The following is a 21,902-nucleotide window of genomic DNA, read 5'->3' as shown; positions in this document are numbered from 1 at the left end:
TATTTTATTATATTAAAAATATATGATAACGATCATAAATTGATAATGTAGGAGATTATTGCTTTTCGTGTTGGTAGATGACATGGAAAAAACAAAACTTGAAGGTTACATTCTTTAAACAATAGAAATTTATCTGTAAATCAAAGCATAAGTTATTACTTCTATAATTGATCATTTTAATATAAAATGTTAATCGATCATTTCACGAATAGAAATATACTATATAACATAAAACATTAATTATACGAAGAGATTATTCATAGAATCAAGGGCTGATCCGTTCATAGCCGCATATGGTAACAAGATTTAATTTCTCTCAATGCCCGAGAGGTAAATCTCATTAAAACATCAATCCTTTTATTAGTAGTTCTTGAAGGATGTCAAATTCTAGGCTCAAATAGTTTTTTATTTTTTAAATCCAATCCAGAACCAGGAAAAAGTCCGGGTTTGATTTACATGAATACAAGTTTTTCAAGATTTTTTTTATAAGTTGGGTTTGTCTGGATGTACTAATTTATTAAAGGGTTTTTAGTTATTTCACGTCATAAAGGATATCTAAACAGGCTTATGGGGCTTTCTGAAACTTTTTAGGGCGTTTCATGTGGGCTGCTCTGTAATTTTTCAAAACTCCTATGATAAACCCGGGCCTGGGCTTTCCTGCCAGAAACGCCCATAATGTACAAACCCAACTTTGTTGAATGAACAAGACTCCCAAAAGTTGTTGGCTTAGCAAATAGACTAATCAACGGCCATAATTTCCAACACAAAAAAGTCGAAAAAAAAAAAAGCATCTGAACATCGCGTTCTGCACGCAAAAAAAAAAAAGAAAAAAACCAATATTGACTAAAACATTAATTAAAAATATTCATGTTATAATACAAGGCCTTTAAAACTTGAAACTTAAGTGCGTGCACGAGGAAAAAATTGTAATTAGAGAAGAGAAATTTAAAGATACTGACCTACTTATAATAGGTCAATTCTATCCAGATGCAAGAGAAACTATCAAAGGGGAGTTGGGGAACAGCTGGAAGCAAGATTCGAATCGAGTTAAACTTGGACTCAACTCGGTCTGCTTCTTCTTCTCCTTCCCAGAACAAATGCACAGAGAATCATGTCTCCCAAAACGCAATATTGAAATGACAGTAGGCAAATTGTGTTGTGGAAAAGACTCACGTCGTATCCTTGGAGCGCATTCGAATCGGTAACATAAACTGAATGCAAAATCCTGGTACGCTTTTCTGTTTTTGTAGAAAATCAAAATTTACATAATGGCATGCGTAAATTTACCAACACGAAGGAATCACTATTCTTGATTCTAAGGACCTGATGAAACATAAAAAAGTAAAATACGTCAAAATTCAATGCAATTATTTGAGGTCCAAAAGCTGCCAAATTTGTTAACTGATGTGTAGTCAAACTCTTCGTTAAACAAAATCACAGAAGTGACATTAAAGAGACAACTAGCTACATTATTTGTACGTAAAGGCTAATCACATCACCTGCACACTGATCAATTGAAATTGCAGATAAAGTTCCTTCAACCAAAAAATAAGGGAATGACAAACCTATGAACCAGTGCTAACATAAAAGATCGGGAAGACTTATGTTGCTCAAGGTTGAAGACAAAGAAAATATTCAGGTTGTATGTTTGCTTGAAAGCAATCCATAAGGGTGTCAGTTCAATTGAAGGCTGAGGAAACTTTTCGGAAGTCAACGCTAATTCTTGGAGGAATGGAGGATTCCGAAGAAAAAGGTTTATGAACGTCTTAGGATTTCATAGAATTTGTTGAGAATGTCAAGAATTTAAAGGCTTGAAAGTTTTAGGGAAAAAGTTGAAGAATGGGTTCAAAGGCACATTTATAGTCAAATGTTAAACGAGAATAACAAGGGGGAGGAGAAAGTTTCAATTAGTAAGAAAGTAGGGAGGAAAGAAACCATCCTCCAACGCACTGATTCCAGGCAGAACCTTCCCAGCAGTTGCAATAAAAGTTAGACCGCCAAGGCTTGCTTGCGTTGATCCAACAGGATATACCAATCATGCCTAATAAAGAATCATGGCAATTTGCACTATCACAACATGCATACGAGGTGCGCATAAAAACATATTGCTCTCACAAACATATTACTCTAAAAAAATCTCAATCATTTATTTGTCTTTCATTCATATAAAGCGGTGGAAAGTTCTTAAATCTTTATACTCTAAAAATTAGGTAATTTAATCAAACTCCTTTTAATTAAATTTACAAAAATAATATTATAAATATTAGTAAAAATAAATCTTGATAGTTTTATGATTCATCGATATATTTATTTTTATTTTTATCTTTATAATAATTATGACACCATTTTACCCTATTTTAATAGGATGATGGGTAACTTCTATTTTAGATTATTAGATATAATATACTAAAATCTAGACATATTCTGATTATAACTTATTTAATTAGCTTTTTTATTTTATAAATAAATGATTATACAAAGATAAAATAGGCTATTTAATAATATTTACAAACACTTAACCAAAATTTAACTATGAACGTAAACTTTTTAACAATAGGGTAAATCACGTTAAAGACATTTCCGCTCTCTCTATTGCATGTATGAAAGGATACCACTATTTTGGATCACCATCAATTACTAGCACGGAATGACACCACCAATTTTTTTACATAAGACTGACCAAGTAGAGGAATTTCACACAGCACAACGAAAGCTTCATCTTTCCCAAATTCTTACTATTATTATTAATATCTTAATACTAGTTGTTATCTGTCTGACAAACTTATAATTAAATTATTATAAAGTAAATATTGCCAGTTTTGAATGACTAAGTTGGAATTAATGGTCTATATCTACCCAGATTCTTCTTCCAAAATATAAACAACAAATCAGAATAAACTTGGTCGACGGCCATTGAATGTTCACATGAATTATTGGAAACTAGACAAGATTAAGCATGGCTCTGAGGAGAGATGGCAAACATTGATTTGATAGAAAAAAAAAAAAAAAAAAGACACTTGCTTAAGCATATTCCAGGACAAGATAAAAAGGGATGATGATTAAGATTATTAAAAACCATAGATTTGTATTATTAATAATATTAAAATTACATCAAGGTCGGTTCGATAGTCACTTGTGCTTATGTTTTCAATCAGAAATGCCAAGTCCACCATCTCCCCACATTACCTACTTAATTTTCAATCACCCTTAACAGCTCATTTGAGATTTCTTTTTTTTTTTTTTTTTTCTGATCTAATCCATTTAATGTCGTTGCTTAATTAGACTAAAATTATATAATTAGTGAGAACATGTTATTGTCAGTTTTGTCTTATAAAATGCAGCTACACCAATTAAAAATTGCCTTATGTCATCCATATATGTTTATTACATTGACCTCAGTTTGGTTTGGTTGGTTAAAATCTGCTTATAATTTAATTACACTTTTTAAGGTGAAATTAGAAATAGAAAATACTTAATTTAGATTGAATAGGCCACTAAAGTACTTATGATCATATTTGAAACAAGCTCATGTGTCTTAATAAAGGGTCCTCTGGGAAGAGTAGGCAACAAGCTTATGTGTCTTAATAAAGGGTCCTCCGGGAAGAGTAGGCGTAGTGGGCTGGAATATAAATTTTTTTTGAAAAATTTTGGGGGCTTTGTTCGTAGGGCTAGATAAGAGCCGAGTCAAATCGAGCTTGAACAAGGCCCAACTCATTTTTAGGGAGCCTAAGGTTGGGCTTGGACTCACTGAATAGGTGTTCGTATTCAGCTCGTTTCATAATTTTAGTGTTCGAGATCGGTTTGCACTTAGCTCGGGTTCACTTTGATCGGCTTTGGACTCGCATTTTAGCCTTAACAGCTCGGCTTCAGGCTCATATTTCAAGCTCATATAAGTGGAAGAAAATGTAGCAAGGAACAAACGGTGTTGTTTATTCTAAGTTTTTTTTTTTTTTCATTTGAGAGAACGGCTTGCTTAGGTCATGTTCGAATTCGGGCTTATACTCGTTTTTCATTTAAAATCCAAGCTCGCATTCATACTTAGGCTCGTTTAGGATAAGTTTGACTTAAGCTCGTTTAAACAAAGTTCATTTTAAACTCGAATAAACTTACTTCGAATCCAACACTTTTCAATAGAAAAACATGAACATTTGGCACAAACAACCTCCCAAAATTTTAGAAAAATTGAATTTTGGCTCATCACACTTATTCTATCCAAAAGACACTTCATTTAGTTTCGATAAGTTTTTTCAGAAATTATAACTTAAATTAAATCAATCTTTCATATAAATATAGAATTGACATTAATAAAATATTTTAAAAATATAAAATTAATTATAAAACAATAAAAATTAATAAAATAATAAAGTAAGATTAATCACTCATAACTTAATTCTACCAAATATTTATTTAAGGTTAGAGATGAGAACATCTTTAACCTATATATATATATATTATCCCAAACATAATAAAATCAATTATTCTGGGATTAAGACGGTACAATCGAAAAAAAATTTTAAAAAAATTATTTTCTTTATGTATATATGCATGCATACGTATACACATCTATATTTATTAACTTAAGACAATTTTGACTAATAATATTTACTTATCTTTGAATTTTCAATGCTGATGATGATGAAATAGGTTAAAAAAAATTATCATATTCTGTGACACGATTGCGTTTCAGATTGAAAGTGTTAGTGCTTGCGCTTTTAAGACATAATTTATAATTAGATCTTGTTTATTATAATGTAATCCCCTCTTCTCATTATACTTAACATTAACTCTTTGGGTATATAATTTTCTTACGATCTACACTTTAATCAAGAGTCTTTAATAGCCTGCTCTAACATGACGTGGAGCATCAGGCCGTCTAATGCAGTGACTTTTTATCCACTTCATGGGCCCATCCTTCGAATCAGACGGCTAATTTTGCTACATCTTCATCCAATTTGTGATACCCGCTAATTCCAATTAGATCTAATTTAATAACTCCATTAGTGCATCATAATGAACCAGCATAACTAAACCACTGATGGTCCACGTCACCACTCTATAAATAATCACATGGTCGGTCAGCAATCATTGTAGGACCCAGGCACATGTCCATTGGTCGGTGATCAAAGTTTTTCCACTCTCAATTGGCCGGTCATAGTCACATCAGCCATACACGTGGGACGATGGGAACGAAAGGGAGGCCCGCCTATTATTTTTCCTTAGACAATGACAGACGCCCGTGAGTGCTATTGCCCTTGTTTTTTCTCGTTGAAAAAAATTTGTACGCTCCGTTACCGGATAGTAACCGGTTAGAATCCCCTATATATAATTACTACTAGACTGAGCTCAAAGCCAACAGCACAGCAATCACAATTTGGCTTTTTAAGAGCTTTAACCAAATTTTTCCTTGCCAAAAATGCCTGGACTCGCAATTGGAACCCCTGCCGAATTTGGCCAACCCGATGCCCTCAAGGCGGGTCTCGCTGAGTTCATCTCAATGCTCATTTTCGTCTTTGCCGGTGAAGGTTCCGGCATGGCTTTCAGTAAGCCGCCTACTTTACTTTCACTTTGTTTATTTAAGATTTTAGTTATGTTATATGTACAATTGACGTTGTGAAGTAATTAAATGAGAAATATTTTGGCAGACAAGCTCACTGACGATGCCTCAACAACACCTGCCGGTCTAGTAGCAGCAGCACTTGCTCATGGCTTTGGACTGTTCGTTGCAGTTTCAGTTGGTGCTAACATTTCCGGAGGACATGTGAACCCTGCTGTTACATTCGGTGCCTTCGTTGGTGGCCACATTACCCTTGTGAGGAGTTTTGTGTACTGGATTGCCCAGTTGCTCGGTTCCGTCGTTGCTTGCTTGCTTCTCAAGTTCGCAACTGGTGGACTAGTTAGTATTTCATTTAACAATGAGTATTTTTTTTTTTTTTAAATTGAAAAGTTTATATTGTACGCAGGAACTAAAAATGTTTAAAACTTGATATATCCTGCAGACAACATCTGCTTTCTCTCTTTCATCCGGTGTTGGTGTATGGAACGCACTCGTTTTTGAGATCGTGATGACCTTCGGTTTGGTGTACACCGTTTACGCCACAGCCGTCGACCCAAAGAAGGGAAACATTGGAATCATTGCACCCCTAGCAATTGGTTTCATTGTCGGCGCAAACATCTTGGCCGGTGGTGCTTTTGATGGCGCATCAATGAACCCTGCTGTCTCCTTCGGCCCGGCAGTTGTTAGCTGGACATGGGACAACCACTGGGTGTACTGGCTCGGCCCATTCATCGGTTCTGCCATTGCTGCTATTGTTTACTCCATCCTCTTCATTCCCCCAAACACACATGAACCTCTCCCAACCACAGACTATTAAGAAATGAAAGTCTGTTCCTCTAAATTCAGAGTGATGCAAACAGGTTGAAAGTTGCGGTGGACCTATTTGGTTTCGATTTGTGGGTGGTTTGCTGTTTGTTTTTATGTCGGGTTTGTTAATTGTTGAGTTAATCCTGTGAACTAGTCTTGTTTTTGCTCTTCCTTAACTTTTGCAAGGTTTTAGGTGACATCATGGTTTACTTTGGTTAAATAATTGGCGTCGGTAGCTACCACATTAATATTCAATATCCTGTGTTAAAAAGGGACCACATTAATATCCCGAACTTTTAATATTAAATGTATAAGAGATTTTTGTTATCCTGCCCCGTGATTAGGACTAACGATGGCATAATAAATATAATTAAATTATATAAAACTAGACCTATACATATAATAAATATTTTAATACTTTAATAATAATTAAATTATATTTTAATTTCAAAGATGGGCCGCCCTGGTACAGAGGCCTGGGAATGTTATTTGAAGCTGGCCCAGGAATTGCCGGCCCTAAATGAAACACAACAACTAGTTCAGGAAAATTGAGCTGCAAGCTATACGGGTATTAGTTTATGAGTAATATCTCGTACATAAATATATATTATAATATAATTAAATAATTTTAAATTAAAAAAATATAATTATATAATAATATGTTATTTTATATGTATATTTTTATTGTTAGTTTAATTTTATGTATTATATTTGCCCATTTAAGGAGAAAGCGATTTGTTTAATAATAAAATTTTATATATCAAATTTAAGTATATAAATAGATATACACTTGATAAGTGTTATAATACGATTAAGTGATTTTGAATTAAAGATAAAATAATATTCAATCACGTGATGATACATATAAGTGTGTACTTATTTATATATTCAAAATAGATATGTATAGTATTACCCTTTGTTCAAACATAATGTTAAATAGTCTTAACCCTAAAAGTTGAAGCTCATGGTGGGTTCCAATCATAGAATAAGAAGCCATATTATGCAATTAGACTTAACCACTACAAGAGAACCACTACAAGAGAATCTAGTAACAACGACCTGTCCTTGGATAAGCCGAGTAGACATAAGCTAGAGTTGACTCGCTGTGGCTACAGTTTTGACAAAATCAGTGCGCTTTATCCACCAAGTTGGATCAAGACAATTATGAGAGATATAAGCTAGAGTTAGTAAAATTAATAAAATCCCAGAACTGAGGGAAAAAGAAAAAAGAAATGTGGTGGACTGAGATGTATGGTAATTGGATGGTCGTTTCCCATTTAATTGGGAAGTGCAAAATGCTGGATGATCTAAGGATAGTTTATTTGCTATTAAGATACTGTAATTCAATTTTTTTTTTCATCACATATAGCATTTATAGGATTATTTAAATGAATTACTATTTTTATTTTGGTCATTAAAAGACAAATTTTGTTTAACAAGAGTTAATTAATTACATTAATGTTAATTATAAGAAAATGGACAAAATAAAATGATGAAAAAAACGTAGAAGCTTTATTGGTACAAACAGACATTATGATCAATTTAACAAAAATAGCCCATCATCACGTCAGTCAGAATCAAGAGGGGCAGAAATCATAATAAGTTGAAAAGAGAAAAGACTTTATTGTTATTAATAATAATATTAGGCCACAAATCTTATTCCCACCCAAGGTTTGTTGCAAGCTTATTAGTATCCAATAAATATTAAAAAATTAAATTTTCAACTATAAATAGTTGAAATTAACCGAAAAAAATAGTTTTAGAAATAAAATTATCATTTAACTAGTAATATGTTAAAAATAATAAAACAATATCTATTTCTCCCCTAAATTTAGAAACTAACAATATTTCATCATAATTAAATTTTGAAAAATCTCATTTTTTCTTTGTTAGATTTCTATTTTTTGATGAGTTTTCTCCGGCTCTCTCTTCCTCTAATAACGTTCTTTCCTTTTTTCCTTTCTTTGAAATCTTTGTCTCTGACGAAGATGGATCATCTTTATCAAAGATGAAGCAATTCATTTTGGTCTTTGAAGAAGTAGGAAAGGGAGAGAAAGTCATCAGAGTGAAAGAAGACTGAACAAAACATGCTAAAAAATGGAAAACTAGCAAGGTGAAAATAAGATTTTTTAAAGTTTAATTATAAGAAAATTGTTAATTGTGTTGTTATTGTTAATATATTACTAATTTAATGATAATTTTATTTATAAAACTAACTTTTTTCTATTAATTTTAATTATCTATGAGTAAAAATTTGAGTTTTTATTATTTAACGGGTATTTTGGGTGGGAATATGTCTTTTAGCCTTTCAATTATTATTGACGAAACATTTATCAAAATTTTCTGTCATGGCAACATTGGCAAGCATTTTGCCCCTTTTGGTTGACTTATTTTCAATTATGCCTCTTTCAGAATATATTATGTTAAAGTAGAAAAAAATAAAAAAGAAGCGAATAAATCCCGATTACTAAACACATTAACATAGGATTCTTTCAAACCAAGAATTGTTTATAGAAAAAGATGAAGCCAAATTAGAAAATTGATTCCAGGATTTGATGGTTTTAAGGGAGCCGGGTTTAGATAAGTGGGTCGGACCCAGCAGCAATATGACTGAACCGCTTAGAGAGAATTGCATGTCAATATCATTTATAGTTGAAATGATAATGTCCATTCATTTTTTCTTTCTTGCTTTTTTTATTATTGTATTTGGTTTTTTCTGCATCATTTTTAACTGTTTTTTGGTGTTGCTTTCAGTTTGTTGATCACATAAAATAATCAACAAATACCCATTGTTGGATTAATCAAATTAAAGTAATGGATTTGAGTGGGTAACCACTAGTGCAGGTATCTATTTTCAGCAACATTTGGCCAATTATAGCCTAATATGCCCACTTCTCACAGATCATTAATTTGCAGAGTAGCCTATAACTTGCTATCATAAAAGTCAATTCTTACTTGCTGACAATCACTACTGTCTATTTTACTTTAAAAATTTTGTGGCTGCTTTAAGAATTGTACTGTTTGCAGAAATGAACAGTTGAAAACAAGGGTCCAAAACTGAAGGGTGCCTTAGACTGGAGATTAATGAAAGAATCCTTTCTTTTTTCCTTTAGATTCTTATATTCACTCATCACTACAATCTTTTGTTCTTTCCCTGCTGGAAGATTCTAACGTTCACTTTCCAATATTATCTCTGCGAGTGCTATTTATGGAGGAATAAAGCTCAGACAGAAAATTAATGGTGGTTTGATTATATTCTCGTCTGCATCTCAAAGCAAAATATATCTAGCTAAGTGTATGTATGTGTGTGTGTGTGTGTGTGTGTGTGTGTGTATTTTATATATATATATATATATATATATATATATATATATATATATATATATATTGCAAAAGAAAAGAGAAGAGAAGAGAAAAATTATAATTCTCTGTACAGAAGCAGCTTGGATAGTAAATAAAGGATATTTTACATTACATTCATGAAGATACCAAATCTCCAAACATCAAAGGAGATTCTATAAGGTGCTTTCTTCTTCTCTGAAATGCAAAAGACACACAAAACAAAAGCAGATACACTAAGAGGGTCATGGGGATGGGGATGGGGATGGAGATGGTTATTACATATATGAACAAATACAAATAAATTGAATTTTGTTTAGCCAGTTAAACATGCCTTTCCATATTCGTTAGAGGATGCAATGAATAGATCATTACGGAGATTATTAATCATTTTACTCTCTTCTTCAAAATTATCCATCCTCCATAGCAAGTCTTCCCAAGGATAATAATCCCACGATGGAGAGGCCAAAGTTGAAGCACAAGAAAAGTTACAAGTACTCTCTTCAAAAACTGGTTTGATCATCAAAGAGTTGTTTTCTTCTGAAAGCTCAATATCTTTCCATATGTCATCCAAGGAGTATCCAACAGTTTCTTTTTCTTCATGAACTGCGGCCATACCCATCACTTGATCACCATCATGCCCTCCAGTGTCATAAAAACTTGCTTTTCCAGTATTAGGCTGCATAGAAATAGAATTTACCGTGGTAACAGTTGAAGAAGGGGAAGAAATTGAAGATGATGATGAAGGCGGCGAACACACAGCCCGCTTCCTCTCTTGAGCCCTCTTCCGCATATGGGTCCTCCAGTAGTTCTTGATTTCATTATCAGTTCGCCCTGGTAACTTACGGGCAATTCTTGACCATCTGCACGCGGACATTATCATATACACTAAAGTGAAGAAAAACTAAAGAAATTCTGAAACCATAAACAAAGAAAAGCTGAAATGATGAAGAATAATAATATATATGTGTTGTATTCTCAAACCTATTTCCCCATTTGGCATGAAGTTCAAGCACAAGGCGCTCCTCTTGGGGAGTCATTTTGCCACGTTTGAGACCAGGGTGGAGGTAGTTAACCCACCGTAACCTGCAACTTTTTCCAGTTCTGTTGAGACCTACAACAAAATCAGAGGTTAAAGGGTTGCTCCTTCCAAAAATTGCCCATCTTCACAAAACCATACCTATTATGTGTCGCCCACCACCTTCAAACCTGAAACTTTCGCTATAAAATCCCATCGTCGGTCTCCAAATAAGCCCACAAAGTTCATCAGGAGAATGTCTTCCTGTTCTGTCCATGGGCCCTTTCTGATTTCCTCTTGCACCATTTTGATTTCCTCTGTCCTTGTTTTTCCAGGTAAAGAAACTCTTTCCTATTACACTTTCTTATACACGGAAAATGTACTGATACACAGCTCTCATTTATACTACTGGGAATCTAAAGCAAAGAAGAGGTAAAACCTATTGCAATTATAATAATAATATCATCATTTTGGATCTTCACCGTACATGTGTACTTTTGTGCGCATGCCCTTGCTGTGACGGCCACTTTGTTTTGCATCCCGATGTCACCCAACCCATTATAATCAAAATAATCTCTCTGTTGATTAAGTTATCTTTGCTTATCACCACAAATAAACAAAGATTTGATATGTTGACGTAGCTTTCACAAAATGAATTCATTGCTTCCTTTATCAAATGGGTTAACTTTTTATCATGTTAATGGCGGTTGTTTTGTTACTATTGAATTGATCCATATCAAAGACAAATCAGTAAAACTAACATGAAAGAAAAGATTTGTTCACCTATATTTGGAGAAAAAGTAGAACATAAAAGTAACACTGAAAGATCAACAAAGTAGTTGATTGGGTAAATGGGAATAACAAGTTTGATGGAAGTTACCAGATCTCCCTATTTCCTTTCCATTGATGAAATGGTAACAGTGTCCAAGTGTCCTTGACTTTGGAAGAGGCCATAGATGAATACAAAGTGGTAAAAGGAAAAGGAAAAAGGACAATAAGACAAATCGCTAAAAGCAGGGGAATATATAAAAAATGTTTAGGTGTCATATATATGTAACTAACTGTTTCTCCAAGGTGGAATGAGATATTATATATCCAAGTAAGTTATTGCTAAATGATAAGAGGGTTAGCTTCCCTACTTCAGAAGACCAGAACAATTGATGCAAATTGAGATTTATTTATTCATGCATGAAAGATTATCACTTTGGATTACAAACTTGTCAGTGTAGTTAGTGCTACAGAAGTTTTTGGATTGGAATAGTATTTTCTTTGCTTATTTTAGCGTTAAACTTGCACATCCATGGAGTTCATATTCACTCAGAATAACTCTCCCCTGCTCTTTTCTCTGTTTTTTCCTCTGCTACAAAATTTGGACTACTCTCATTTTATTGTCATTTGATTAAACAATTTGGACTCTTGGAGATTGCTAATAGTGGCTTCAGCTAAAATAGAACCAATTAAAAAATTATAACACTAGAAATGGAATGGAGGCTCCAGAGTCCTCGCTTTAAGGGCCCTGGTAGCTAGTGGAGTGAGTGAAGATAAAAAGAGTAGCCAAAAAGATGAACCAGTATGACGTGGAGACCACCATTTTTTATGGCCACCCCACTTAGTTTTAATTATCCCCACACCTCTCTCTCTCACTCTCTTTCTGTTCATTCATTTGATTGAATATGTGAAACTCGTGGTCCCATGAATTGAAAATTAAGTTTAGACTTCTGTAGCAGTAGCAGATGAAAGAGGGTGTATTTTCTTTTCTTGCTTATATGGCCTGCATGTTCAAAATTAGTCTTCTTCTTCTCAACTATCCATTCTCTGATGCCACTGTGTGTTGGTGGTCATTGATTTTCACTAATGCCACGAGTCAATAGATGATTCATTAATAAGATTTTATCAGTTGTTCTAGAGAAAGATAAATAAGTGGGGTGATATATGATAAGATAGATTTGGTGATGTGATAACATTATTTATGTTTATAGGTCGTATGATCTCATTTGCTTTTTGTATTCTATGGCAAACATTAAAAGAAAGATTTGTGGTTTTTTGATGTTGAATTCTGCACTAAAAGCTTGTGGTGGGGAGGGGAGCTCGAGGCCTGTCTCACCCTGAATGGAAGAACAAAATCCCAATCTGTGGGATGGTGGGAGAAAATTAGTCTTCTTTGATTATGATTGATTTTGCTAAAGGTTATGGTCATAATTACATTGCCTTATCAAAATCAAAATATGACATTACTAGTGGTTTAATTTAATTAACTTTTCATCTGGGTTGGGATGTTTAATTAGGATCTAAAGGAGATATCCTTTTTTCCATCTCTCTTTCTTTTCTGGTAGGAGATACTGCAGATCAGTCAAACACAAGCAGCCTATAGTGATCATCAATTTAGAATGATTGACAAAGTACAGGGCTCAGGTTGGATCACTTTTCCACTGCAATTTGCATTTGATTATTTAAAGAAGGAAAAAAGTGTGCTGTGCTAGTTTTTTTTCCATAAGCAACGGCTGGAATCAGTTGACTGTTGTGTCTCATAAATTGAAGTCTTCATCAGTTTGTGCAAGTGGGATTACCATTTTCTGCCATTAATGGCCAACAACACATTTGAGATTGAGATAAGCCTTACGCATATATGCAATATGAAAACTGAAATCTATCTCCTTAGCATCGCTGTTGACTGCTATCTTAATGGGTAAGGCCCCAGCGGCACCATCGCCGTCATCATCTTCATATATCACTCACTATTTGCAGCTCCACTAATTACAAGATTAAGATGAGGATGAGAGACAATGAATTGAGAGAGGAGATGACATCCTTTGCTACAGTGGACGACGTGGAACCATTCCATTGTCCATTGAACCGCACCTTCTTTTAAGCTTATGTTGATTATTCAAGCGACACCTTTATATTCCAATAAATAAAAACATCATTTTCACTGAGGCTTTCTTGGAATGATGAGGAAAGACACTCATGTGAGAACAGAAAAAATTCTAGGGTTCGTTACTTCTTTGTGATTTGTAATTTTGATATGATAGGGTTTTTTTTTTTAAATTAAAATAAATGTTTATAAGCATATTATAGTTATTAATATCTTATGATACACAATACATATTTTATGATACATATTATAAGATATATCAAATTAATATAATATAATATAATAGACATATCATATAATACAATACATATTACAGATACAGATGGATATATTTAAAAAAAATAATATAATAGATATATATAAAAAAATTTAAATTTTCAAAATATTAACTTATTAATTAGATTTTTTATTATTTTATTATTAAAAATTCATATCTTACCATACTTAATATATAATATAAAAAATTAAATTTTTGATATATGATATAATATATAATTCCACCAGTATGATGCAGATTTAAAGGGAAGAATTGCAATTCACCTCTATACATCCATAAATAAAATTAATAAAAAATTGATAGAAAATATTTTAATTAATAAGACTTGAATGTGAATTAAAAAATATGAATAGGGAAAGAGAGGTAGACAAGAGTAGCGTAAGCAAAGACCTCAGCAAGTGCAAATCCAACTTAATTTATAGTCTAGTGAACGACACCCCAACTTTATCATCCTATAATCTTCCTCCAGTTTGCTCTTAGTTACTTTATGGCATAAGCAATTTGACGATAAAAAATTGAACTGAGCATATGGAGGGCCCCGAGTGCATAATCAGACTGAATAATCAGAGGGTACATGTTCGTAACAGTAGAAAAATATAATATTATTAGATTATTTTATTTAGATCAACATATATGACTAATAAAATTAATAAAATATTAAAATTTATTAATTATAAATTTAATTATTATATTTAAAATTTATATGTCCAATCAACCTAAACCAAATTTTCAATTATAAAGAGAATAATTGTCATACTAATAATGTTATTATTAGGACTCGAAAAGTAAAAAAATATTTGATCCGCTGGTAAGACCTAGGTTTAAGGATTTGACAAGTTGCTGTGTAAGCTAAATATGAAGTTTTCATGCTTTCCGTTTTTGGGATAGGTTTGGGCCTGACACCAAGAATTGGACGATGATACATTTATGTGGCTTTCATTTAAAACACAACTTTAAAGCCCATTCGTCTGTCACTTCTTCTAGCACCTACCCAAAATTTCTGATACCCTTCTTGTAAGTTGAACTCTCAAGGACACCCAATTGGGTCAAAGGGAAACAGTAACCAAAGGTAATAAACGAGAGGATAAAAATGTTTAAACTATAAAAAATTTGAAATAAATATATATGTAAGTCTATTTTGAGATAAAAAATTTAATTTCTTATAAAAAAGGGAATTCTAAATTTGAGGTAATATTTTAATATTAAGCTCCCAATTTAAACAGTAAAAAGGGACAATGAATCAATTTAAATAAAGTTTTCTTACCAAAAAAAAAAAACGACTAATTAGCTGGAGACCCAACACTGGTCCACAGCAAAGGAATAAACTATTACTACAGTGTGAACGAGAGCAAGGTGTGAAAGATGCTACGACTGTGCGTTTCACCCTTGAGACTGAGTCAACCTGCAGGTTTATACTATAATTGAACAACTCCTGTCTCCCAGGCTCCTCCATATCTCTATTTCAAATTCTATTTGAACTTTTAAATTATACCAATCAAATCTCTCTCTTTTGAATTATTTTCCAGGATTTCAGGGCTAATATTTTCACCCTTTCCTTATTTTAACTCGAAATCAATAAAAGCATCAATATTTGTGTCAACTCATCACCCACAAAACATGTAACGTTCCTTGGGTTGGGCTAACTGCCCCATCTCGTGGCCTTGTTAGTCAATGCATTTACACTTGCACATGGAATTTTGAGCATTCCTCCATGAAAATCCAACATGCCTTGGAATATTAAGCCGATAACTTAGACTACCGACCAATTTCGTGTACTGAATAATATATTTACTCAAATTTCTCTGTTACCTGTTGGAATTCTACAGGACAGTCTGCACTTGATTTCATCTATCAGGGAAAAGGACGACCATCTGATCAGATGCCCACCTAAAAGATTTTGTTACATCTACGTCCAGATCACGTTTGCCCGTACTAAAATGTCCCCATTTGATCTCCACCGTTGACATGGCTTTGTTCAAATTTGATCCAACGATTTTCTAATAAACACAGGTTGTCCAATCTTTCATAGGTATATATCATTTCACCTTCTGATGGATTATTAAGGTGGTCAACTTGGAAAAACATTTGAGTAGGTGCCACGTGGTTGATGGTCCCACTCTCTATTTTCAAGTAAATAAAAAAGCAATTCTATTTCTATCATGGCAACATAGTCAAAGTTAGGCGTGGAGAGTGAGAGAAAAAAATGACAAGTCAACTCATTTTCTGCATTTTGAAAATTTATTGGAAATTATTTGAATTTGATCGAGAGAAGTGAAGGAACGGCAAAAGAGATTAGATTTAGGATGGTAAGTCATTTTCAGTTTTCAGTATCTCATATAAATATACAATTTTACTTACCGAGAGACGTGACTTAATTCATATATTACTACTGCTAATGGGTGGTGGCTTAATATAGGAAGAGACGTGTCATTGAATAAAGTAATTAAAGGAAAAAAAAAAATTGAGACAGAAGTAAATATTGTGGTATAAAATAATAAATTTAAAATTATATTCATAGGACTGGCAAGTACTGGGAGACTAAAGTGAAAGCAAGTCTCTTTTTGTTGGGTAGTTGTTGTCTGTGCTTCCCTATTTTGAATCCATTCTCTCCGTTCCCTCCGCATACTTCCCTTCACATTGGTTTCTTATATATTCAAACTCTTTTCTTCCTTCTTCCTCTCTTTCTCCTATCTGTGTGTGTGTGTGTGTGTGTGTTAGTTTTCGCTGCCACGCCCAATGGCGACTTCTGGAATGGAGGTTAGCTCAAGAGGATCAAAAACGACAGAGTTTCATGTTTCAAGAAAATGGAAAGGGAGAGATCAGCAGACCAGTCCTGAGAGAACCAAAGTCTGGATTGAACCTAACAAGAACAAATCCGCTGGTAGCAGTAGCGAGAGAAAAGTCGCTGTTATTTACTATCTGTCTAGAAATGGCCAGCTTGAGCAACCTCATTTCATGGACGTTCCTCTCTCTTCTCCGGAAGGTCTCTATCTCAGAGGTAACTAATTACTTATTGCTACTTTTCCATTTCTTCCTTTTATTAGTCTTCGTGTTTCTGTTTGGTTGCTGAGAAAGCTCAAGATATGACGAGAAATAAGAATCTTGATTTACGTACATCGTTTTTTTTTTTTTTTTTGTTTATTCACAAAAATGCCAACTGATTGATTAAGCTTAAACTCTGCTGAAAAGAGCTTTTGCTGTTTTGCGATTAAAGTAAACAATGAAAAGTTTCAAATTCAAATTTAATAACTTTTCTTTCCGCTAGCTGCTTTAGCATTTTGCTAAGCTTTTATCCTCTGCTTGGTCGCTGAGAAAATCAAGGAAAGTAAAAGAAAAGTGAACTTTAAAGTCTCGTGATATATTACTTATATTTATGGATACTAGCTGCAATAAAATCAAGGAAAGGATATAATTTCACTGCAAAAATCTGAATTACTTTTACTTTCTTTAACCTCTTCTCGGAAACCAAACACAACATTATGTGAGTTTCACGGAATCTTTTTTTATTCTTCTCAGATGTAATCAACCGCTTGAACGTCCTCCGAGGCAAAGGCATGGCCAGCTTGTACTCCTGGTCCTCCAAACGGTAAATGCTTAGTTGCTTACTCGTTATTTCTCTCACGTCTGATCTGATTACTTCTAACATTTGGCAAACTCACATTCCACCGTCTGATTCAGGAGCTACAAAAATGGCTTCGTTTGGCACGACTTATCAGAGGACGATTTTATTTACCCAGCTCACGGTCAGGAATACATTCTCAAAGGATCAGAGCTTCTCGATCGTTCTTCAATCAACTCCAACCCTGCCGAAACGGCTTCCTCGTCGTCGTTTCGAGCGCCGAAGTTAGCCGAAGAGTCATCAGATTTTCCAGCCATTACTCGTAGAAGAAACCAATCCTGGAGTTCTATTGATTTAAATGAGTATAAAGTTTATAAGACTGAACCGAACTCCGAATCGTTCCGGAGACTGGCTGCTGACGCGTCGACTCAGACGGATGATAAAAGAAGGCGTAGACGGCCAGTCAAAGTCGAAGTTGAGGACAAAAGTCAAGAATCGTATGAGAACCAAAGCACGGAGCTCGGCAGGGGAGAAATTTCACCTCCGCCATCGGACTCAAGCCCCGAAACCTTAGAATCTTTGATGAAAGCTGACGGGCGGCTGATATTGTGTTCCACTAACGGCAATGACGATAACTTGAATCGGACGGGGGAGAGTTATCCAAGTGGAAGAATGAAGGCATCAACGGTTCTGATGCAGTTGATATCCTGCGGAGCGATCTCTTTTAAGGACTGTGGACCCAGCCATGTGAAAGATGATGGGTTCTCGGTGATTGGACATTACAAGGGAAGGCTCCCACGTGGAACAGGAGATAGGAAGGAGACGGGGACAGAGAAGGAAATTTGTAATTTTCCGAGGGTACGATTGGAAGATAAGGAGTACTTCAGTGGGAGCTTGATCGAGACTAACAAGAAAGAGGACATCCCTCCAGCCTTGAAAAGATCTAATTCTTATAATGCCGATCGGTGAGTGACACTTTTAATTATTTTTAGAGTTACATTTTGGCAATGGCAAGTGATGATATGTTGTTTAGGGCCCATTTGGTGATTTGATTTTATTGATGAAGGTACAGTTTACCCACTACACTTGTGATAACTCGGCTAATTTAAGATTAGAAATGTTAGGTAGATCATCAAAATCCCATAACGATATACAACCAAACAATAGTTGGGATTGAAAAGTTTTGGAGAAAAAAGTTGGATTGAAGTTTCACTTTTTGAATGAAAGTGATGTCATAGAATATGTTCCTTGTTTGTACAGTAGCACTACCTCTCCAAGGATTCTGAGTCAGAGAATTTTATGATTCTTTACTAGCCCATTTGGCCTCATTTATGGGTCTTCATTTACTAAAATTTCACAGGGAGGGAAATGGTGGTAAATTGGTCCTAATCAGATCGTATCGTATCATATTAATTGCTAGCCGTCCAATTTTAAATGATGCATATCTAAAACGTTCTCGAGTCGTCTTAGCTGCATGCCGTGTGGTGGTCCAGAGAAATGCCGTCTAGAATTTAATTCTGTAAATCTAAAGAATGAGAGTTGTACTAGAGTTCTGCACCAAGTGGGGGACCTTGCCAGTATATTAACAGCAAATGCTGGCTAGCCTGAATTTGTTAAGCTTTATGTTACCTGATGAGTTAAATTTTAAAAAAAAAAAATTTATTGCTTGGGTTGAGTTCTCTTGTATCATTGATTGGGTGGTTGTTACATTTTCAATGGCTTTGATAATTTGACTAATTTGAGATGTTAATTGCATTAATCAGCAGAAGCTCGCAGTTGCAATTGGCAGAGAAAGAGATTGAGGGAGTACGTGCAAAATGCATACCGAGAAAGCCAAAGGGACTGCCAACGAAAAGAGAAATTACCATTGAAGGTAATGGAGCAAGCTGTAGTGATACTCAACAACTCAACATGGGAACAAAAGACTCCAAGTCTAATAATTAACCCATGTTAATTAACCAAGTTACGTGAAGTGTAAATTTAAAAAAAAAAAAAAAAGGATTTCGAGAAACATAGGCGAAATATAAGCTCGTAAGTTGCAAGAAACGGCACGGTGGGCTCGCACAATGAGAAGGAAGAAAAGTAAAGATTTGGAGAAATCCTATAAAGCTGTGTTTGTGAAGTTATGGATTTTGTCTATTTTAGCTTGGAGTCAGCATAGTTTGTGGTTCGGTGTTAGTGGGGGTTGAATTTGATATAGTTTTGGTGTTGTGATGCCAACCCCTTAACCTTTTGACTGAATGGAAAGACTTTTGAATCACGGCAAATGGAATTTTGTCCTTGGTATTACCATCTAGTCTAGTTCATCGACAAGGAAATTAGCTATTTTGACTCAATAGGTTATAGAGATTGAAGAGATCGAGGCTCTCTCAATCTCCGAGATATGTTGAAACTTCGAAAGCAATTGATGTATGCTTACTGTAGGTGTAATTTAGATTCTGACTTTGTTATTTAGCAAAAATATTTAATGGAATTTCTTCTGTGTATTGCAATGAGTAGGGTTTCGGGTAAATAGTACGAGAAACTGCTTACATATTTGTTCTAGTTCAAATTCAATGGTGGTTTGTGTTAATATGTTTGATCTTAAACAATTACAGCGATTTTTCTTGTATTATTGATATGGAGCCAGTCTTGAGTACCAACAATAAGACACTCAACATGAATTGGATCTGCCACGTGAAGATGAATAATACAATAAAATTAAAATCTATTAAATAGATAAGAAAAAGGGTACGATCAGCCTGGATTTAATATTCATACGAATTTAAATTTGAATCCTGGAGAATCCACTCTATTATAATATACGGAATTGTGAAATATAAAAACAATTGAAGACTGACCGACAAAATAAGCTCCTCCCGAAGAATGAAGGTGCTGTAATTTGGCAGTGGATTTAAAGCAAGGTTCAAAGTCAATATGAGTTTTGCTAAATAAATTTGAATTCAAGCATGATATATACAAATTTGAATCTAAACCCGTTTTAAAATATATATTAAAAAATCGATTACAAGTCTAAATTCATATTTGATATATATGAATATGAGCTCATATATATTTTAGAAAACTAAATTTAAACGATGTTGCACAAATTACAAAAAAACCAAATTCGGGTGAATAAGCTCGGCACGACTGAATCAAGTTCAGTTTGTTTACACGAATCTGAACCAAACACTAACAAGTTATTCTTCAAACTCAATGAGCTTGAATCAAGCCCTCTCAAAAATGAGTTGAAAATAAATTTCACTATATTTAAACTTGATTCACTTCAAATCCAACCATATTGTAAATACAATATATATCAGTTATCAAAAATTAGGTGTTGAATGTGAAGTGATCGTTTTATAATAACAAGAACTCTTCATTTTCAAGAAAAATAAATTTTCTAATTTTTTTTTAGATAGTTTATATTCTAAAAGGACATTCAAATAATTTTACCTATTTAATTTGAAATTTTAATTTTAATTATATTATATATATATATGTTGTTTATTTATTTATTTCAACACAGTTTGCTTGTCATCATCAATTACTACTACCAACCCAAGCCACAAACCAGCCATCCACCTCTGACACAAAATCAATTTGTTGAGGAAATACCACCATCCCCAACACACAATCAATTATGGAATTAACTTTTTTTTCATTTTTGTTTGGCTTATCAAACATAATTTTTATAGTACACGTGTGTGAGTGATTTCATGATAAATAAAAACATTAAAGATTGTTTGGCATTACACCGGTACGATATCATTTCGATCATAATCACACTAATGTTATATCCGATTAAATCATATAATTTTAATATGAATTAGTTGAATTAAAGCTAACTAGCACACAATCAGTGAAAGTCATGAATTAATTATTTTAAATATATTTTTTATATTTATTAATATTAAAATTAACATAAATTAAAAATAAAATATATTTTTATATAATGTAATTTATTTAGTAGAAAATTTATTAATTTTTTATTAGATCTTCACATAACCTGGATGGGAAATAATAGTATGTTTTAAAGGTTTAAAAGGACTGCAACAAAACCTGGTGTAATGATTAAACGGCACAGCATCAGTGATATCGGGCTTGCAGCCTCATTACTATAGTTTGTAGTTAATATAAGCCCAATAATTATGGGCTATTACAAAATCAGGTAATTGCTAGTCTTCGTTTACAGGAAAATCTACAATTAAGAATTTAATACAGTTAAAACAGGCAGGAAGCGAACGTAATCATTTATAAAATCGACAAAATTGCAAAAATTTGTGTGATAAATCTGATTATTTTATTCATATTTTAGGTGATTTTCTTATCCAAAAGCCATCGAAGACCGAAAAAAAGTATGGATGATAAAGTTAACGAATATATTAAAGTGAATCTCCAAAAAGAGTTATTGCAAAAAATAGAGAAGGCAATTTTAAAATTGTAGATATAATTTTTTTTTATTTTTAAGTGGGCAATTGTTGACTGTAAATGATG

General features: G+C 33.5%; 3 protein-coding genes across 4 annotated transcripts; 2 read left to right on the top strand and 1 right to left on the bottom strand.

Annotated features, from left to right (window-relative positions):
- Positions 1 to 5,348: 5,348 nt before the first annotated feature.
- Positions 5,349 to 6,616, top strand: LOC123205747 (probable aquaporin TIP1-2). The gene is made up of 3 exons (XM_044622774.1): positions 5,349 to 5,540; positions 5,643 to 5,893; positions 5,997 to 6,616. Exons 1-3 carry the CDS (start codon positions 5,414 to 5,416, stop codon positions 6,369 to 6,371), a joined length of 753 nt encoding a protein of 250 aa, XP_044478709.1. The 5' UTR covers positions 5,349 to 5,413; the 3' UTR covers positions 6,372 to 6,616.
- Positions 6,617 to 9,811: 3,195 nt separating this feature from the next.
- On the bottom strand, positions 9,812 to 11,086 carry LOC123201908 (transcription factor MYB48-like). The gene is made up of 3 exons (XM_044617506.1): positions 10,881 to 11,086; positions 10,685 to 10,814; positions 9,812 to 10,563 (listed from the first exon to the last, which is right to left on the bottom strand). The coding sequence occupies exons 1-3, from the start codon at positions 10,993 to 10,995 to the stop codon at positions 10,017 to 10,019; spliced, it is 792 nt and encodes a 263-aa protein (XP_044473441.1). The 5' UTR covers positions 10,996 to 11,086; the 3' UTR covers positions 9,812 to 10,016.
- A 5,317-nt stretch (positions 11,087 to 16,403) lies between these two features.
- On the top strand, positions 16,404 to 19,912 carry LOC123201899 (protein SOSEKI 5-like). 2 transcript variants are annotated; one of them, XM_044617493.1, is made up of 4 exons: positions 16,404 to 16,865; positions 17,384 to 17,453; positions 17,546 to 18,391; positions 19,193 to 19,912. In XM_044617493.1, the coding sequence occupies exons 1-4, from the start codon at positions 16,604 to 16,606 to the stop codon at positions 19,368 to 19,370; spliced, it is 1,356 nt and encodes a 451-aa protein (XP_044473428.1). In that variant the 5' UTR covers positions 16,404 to 16,603; the 3' UTR covers positions 19,371 to 19,912. The 2 variants fall into 2 exon arrangements, with proteins under 2 accessions (XP_044473428.1, XP_044473419.1); XM_044617484.1 differs by having other exon boundaries at positions 19,190 to 19,912.
- Positions 19,913 to 21,902: the final 1,990 nt, after the last annotated feature.

Source organism: Mangifera indica, chromosome 2 (assembly GCF_011075055.1).
Source record: "Mangifera indica cultivar Alphonso chromosome 2, CATAS_Mindica_2.1, whole genome shotgun sequence".
Lineage (NCBI taxonomy): Eukaryota > Viridiplantae > Streptophyta > Magnoliopsida > Sapindales > Anacardiaceae > Mangifera > Mangifera indica.
The sequence above is the reverse complement of the archived record's forward strand: the minus strand, read 5'-3'. Positions and strand labels throughout refer to the sequence as shown.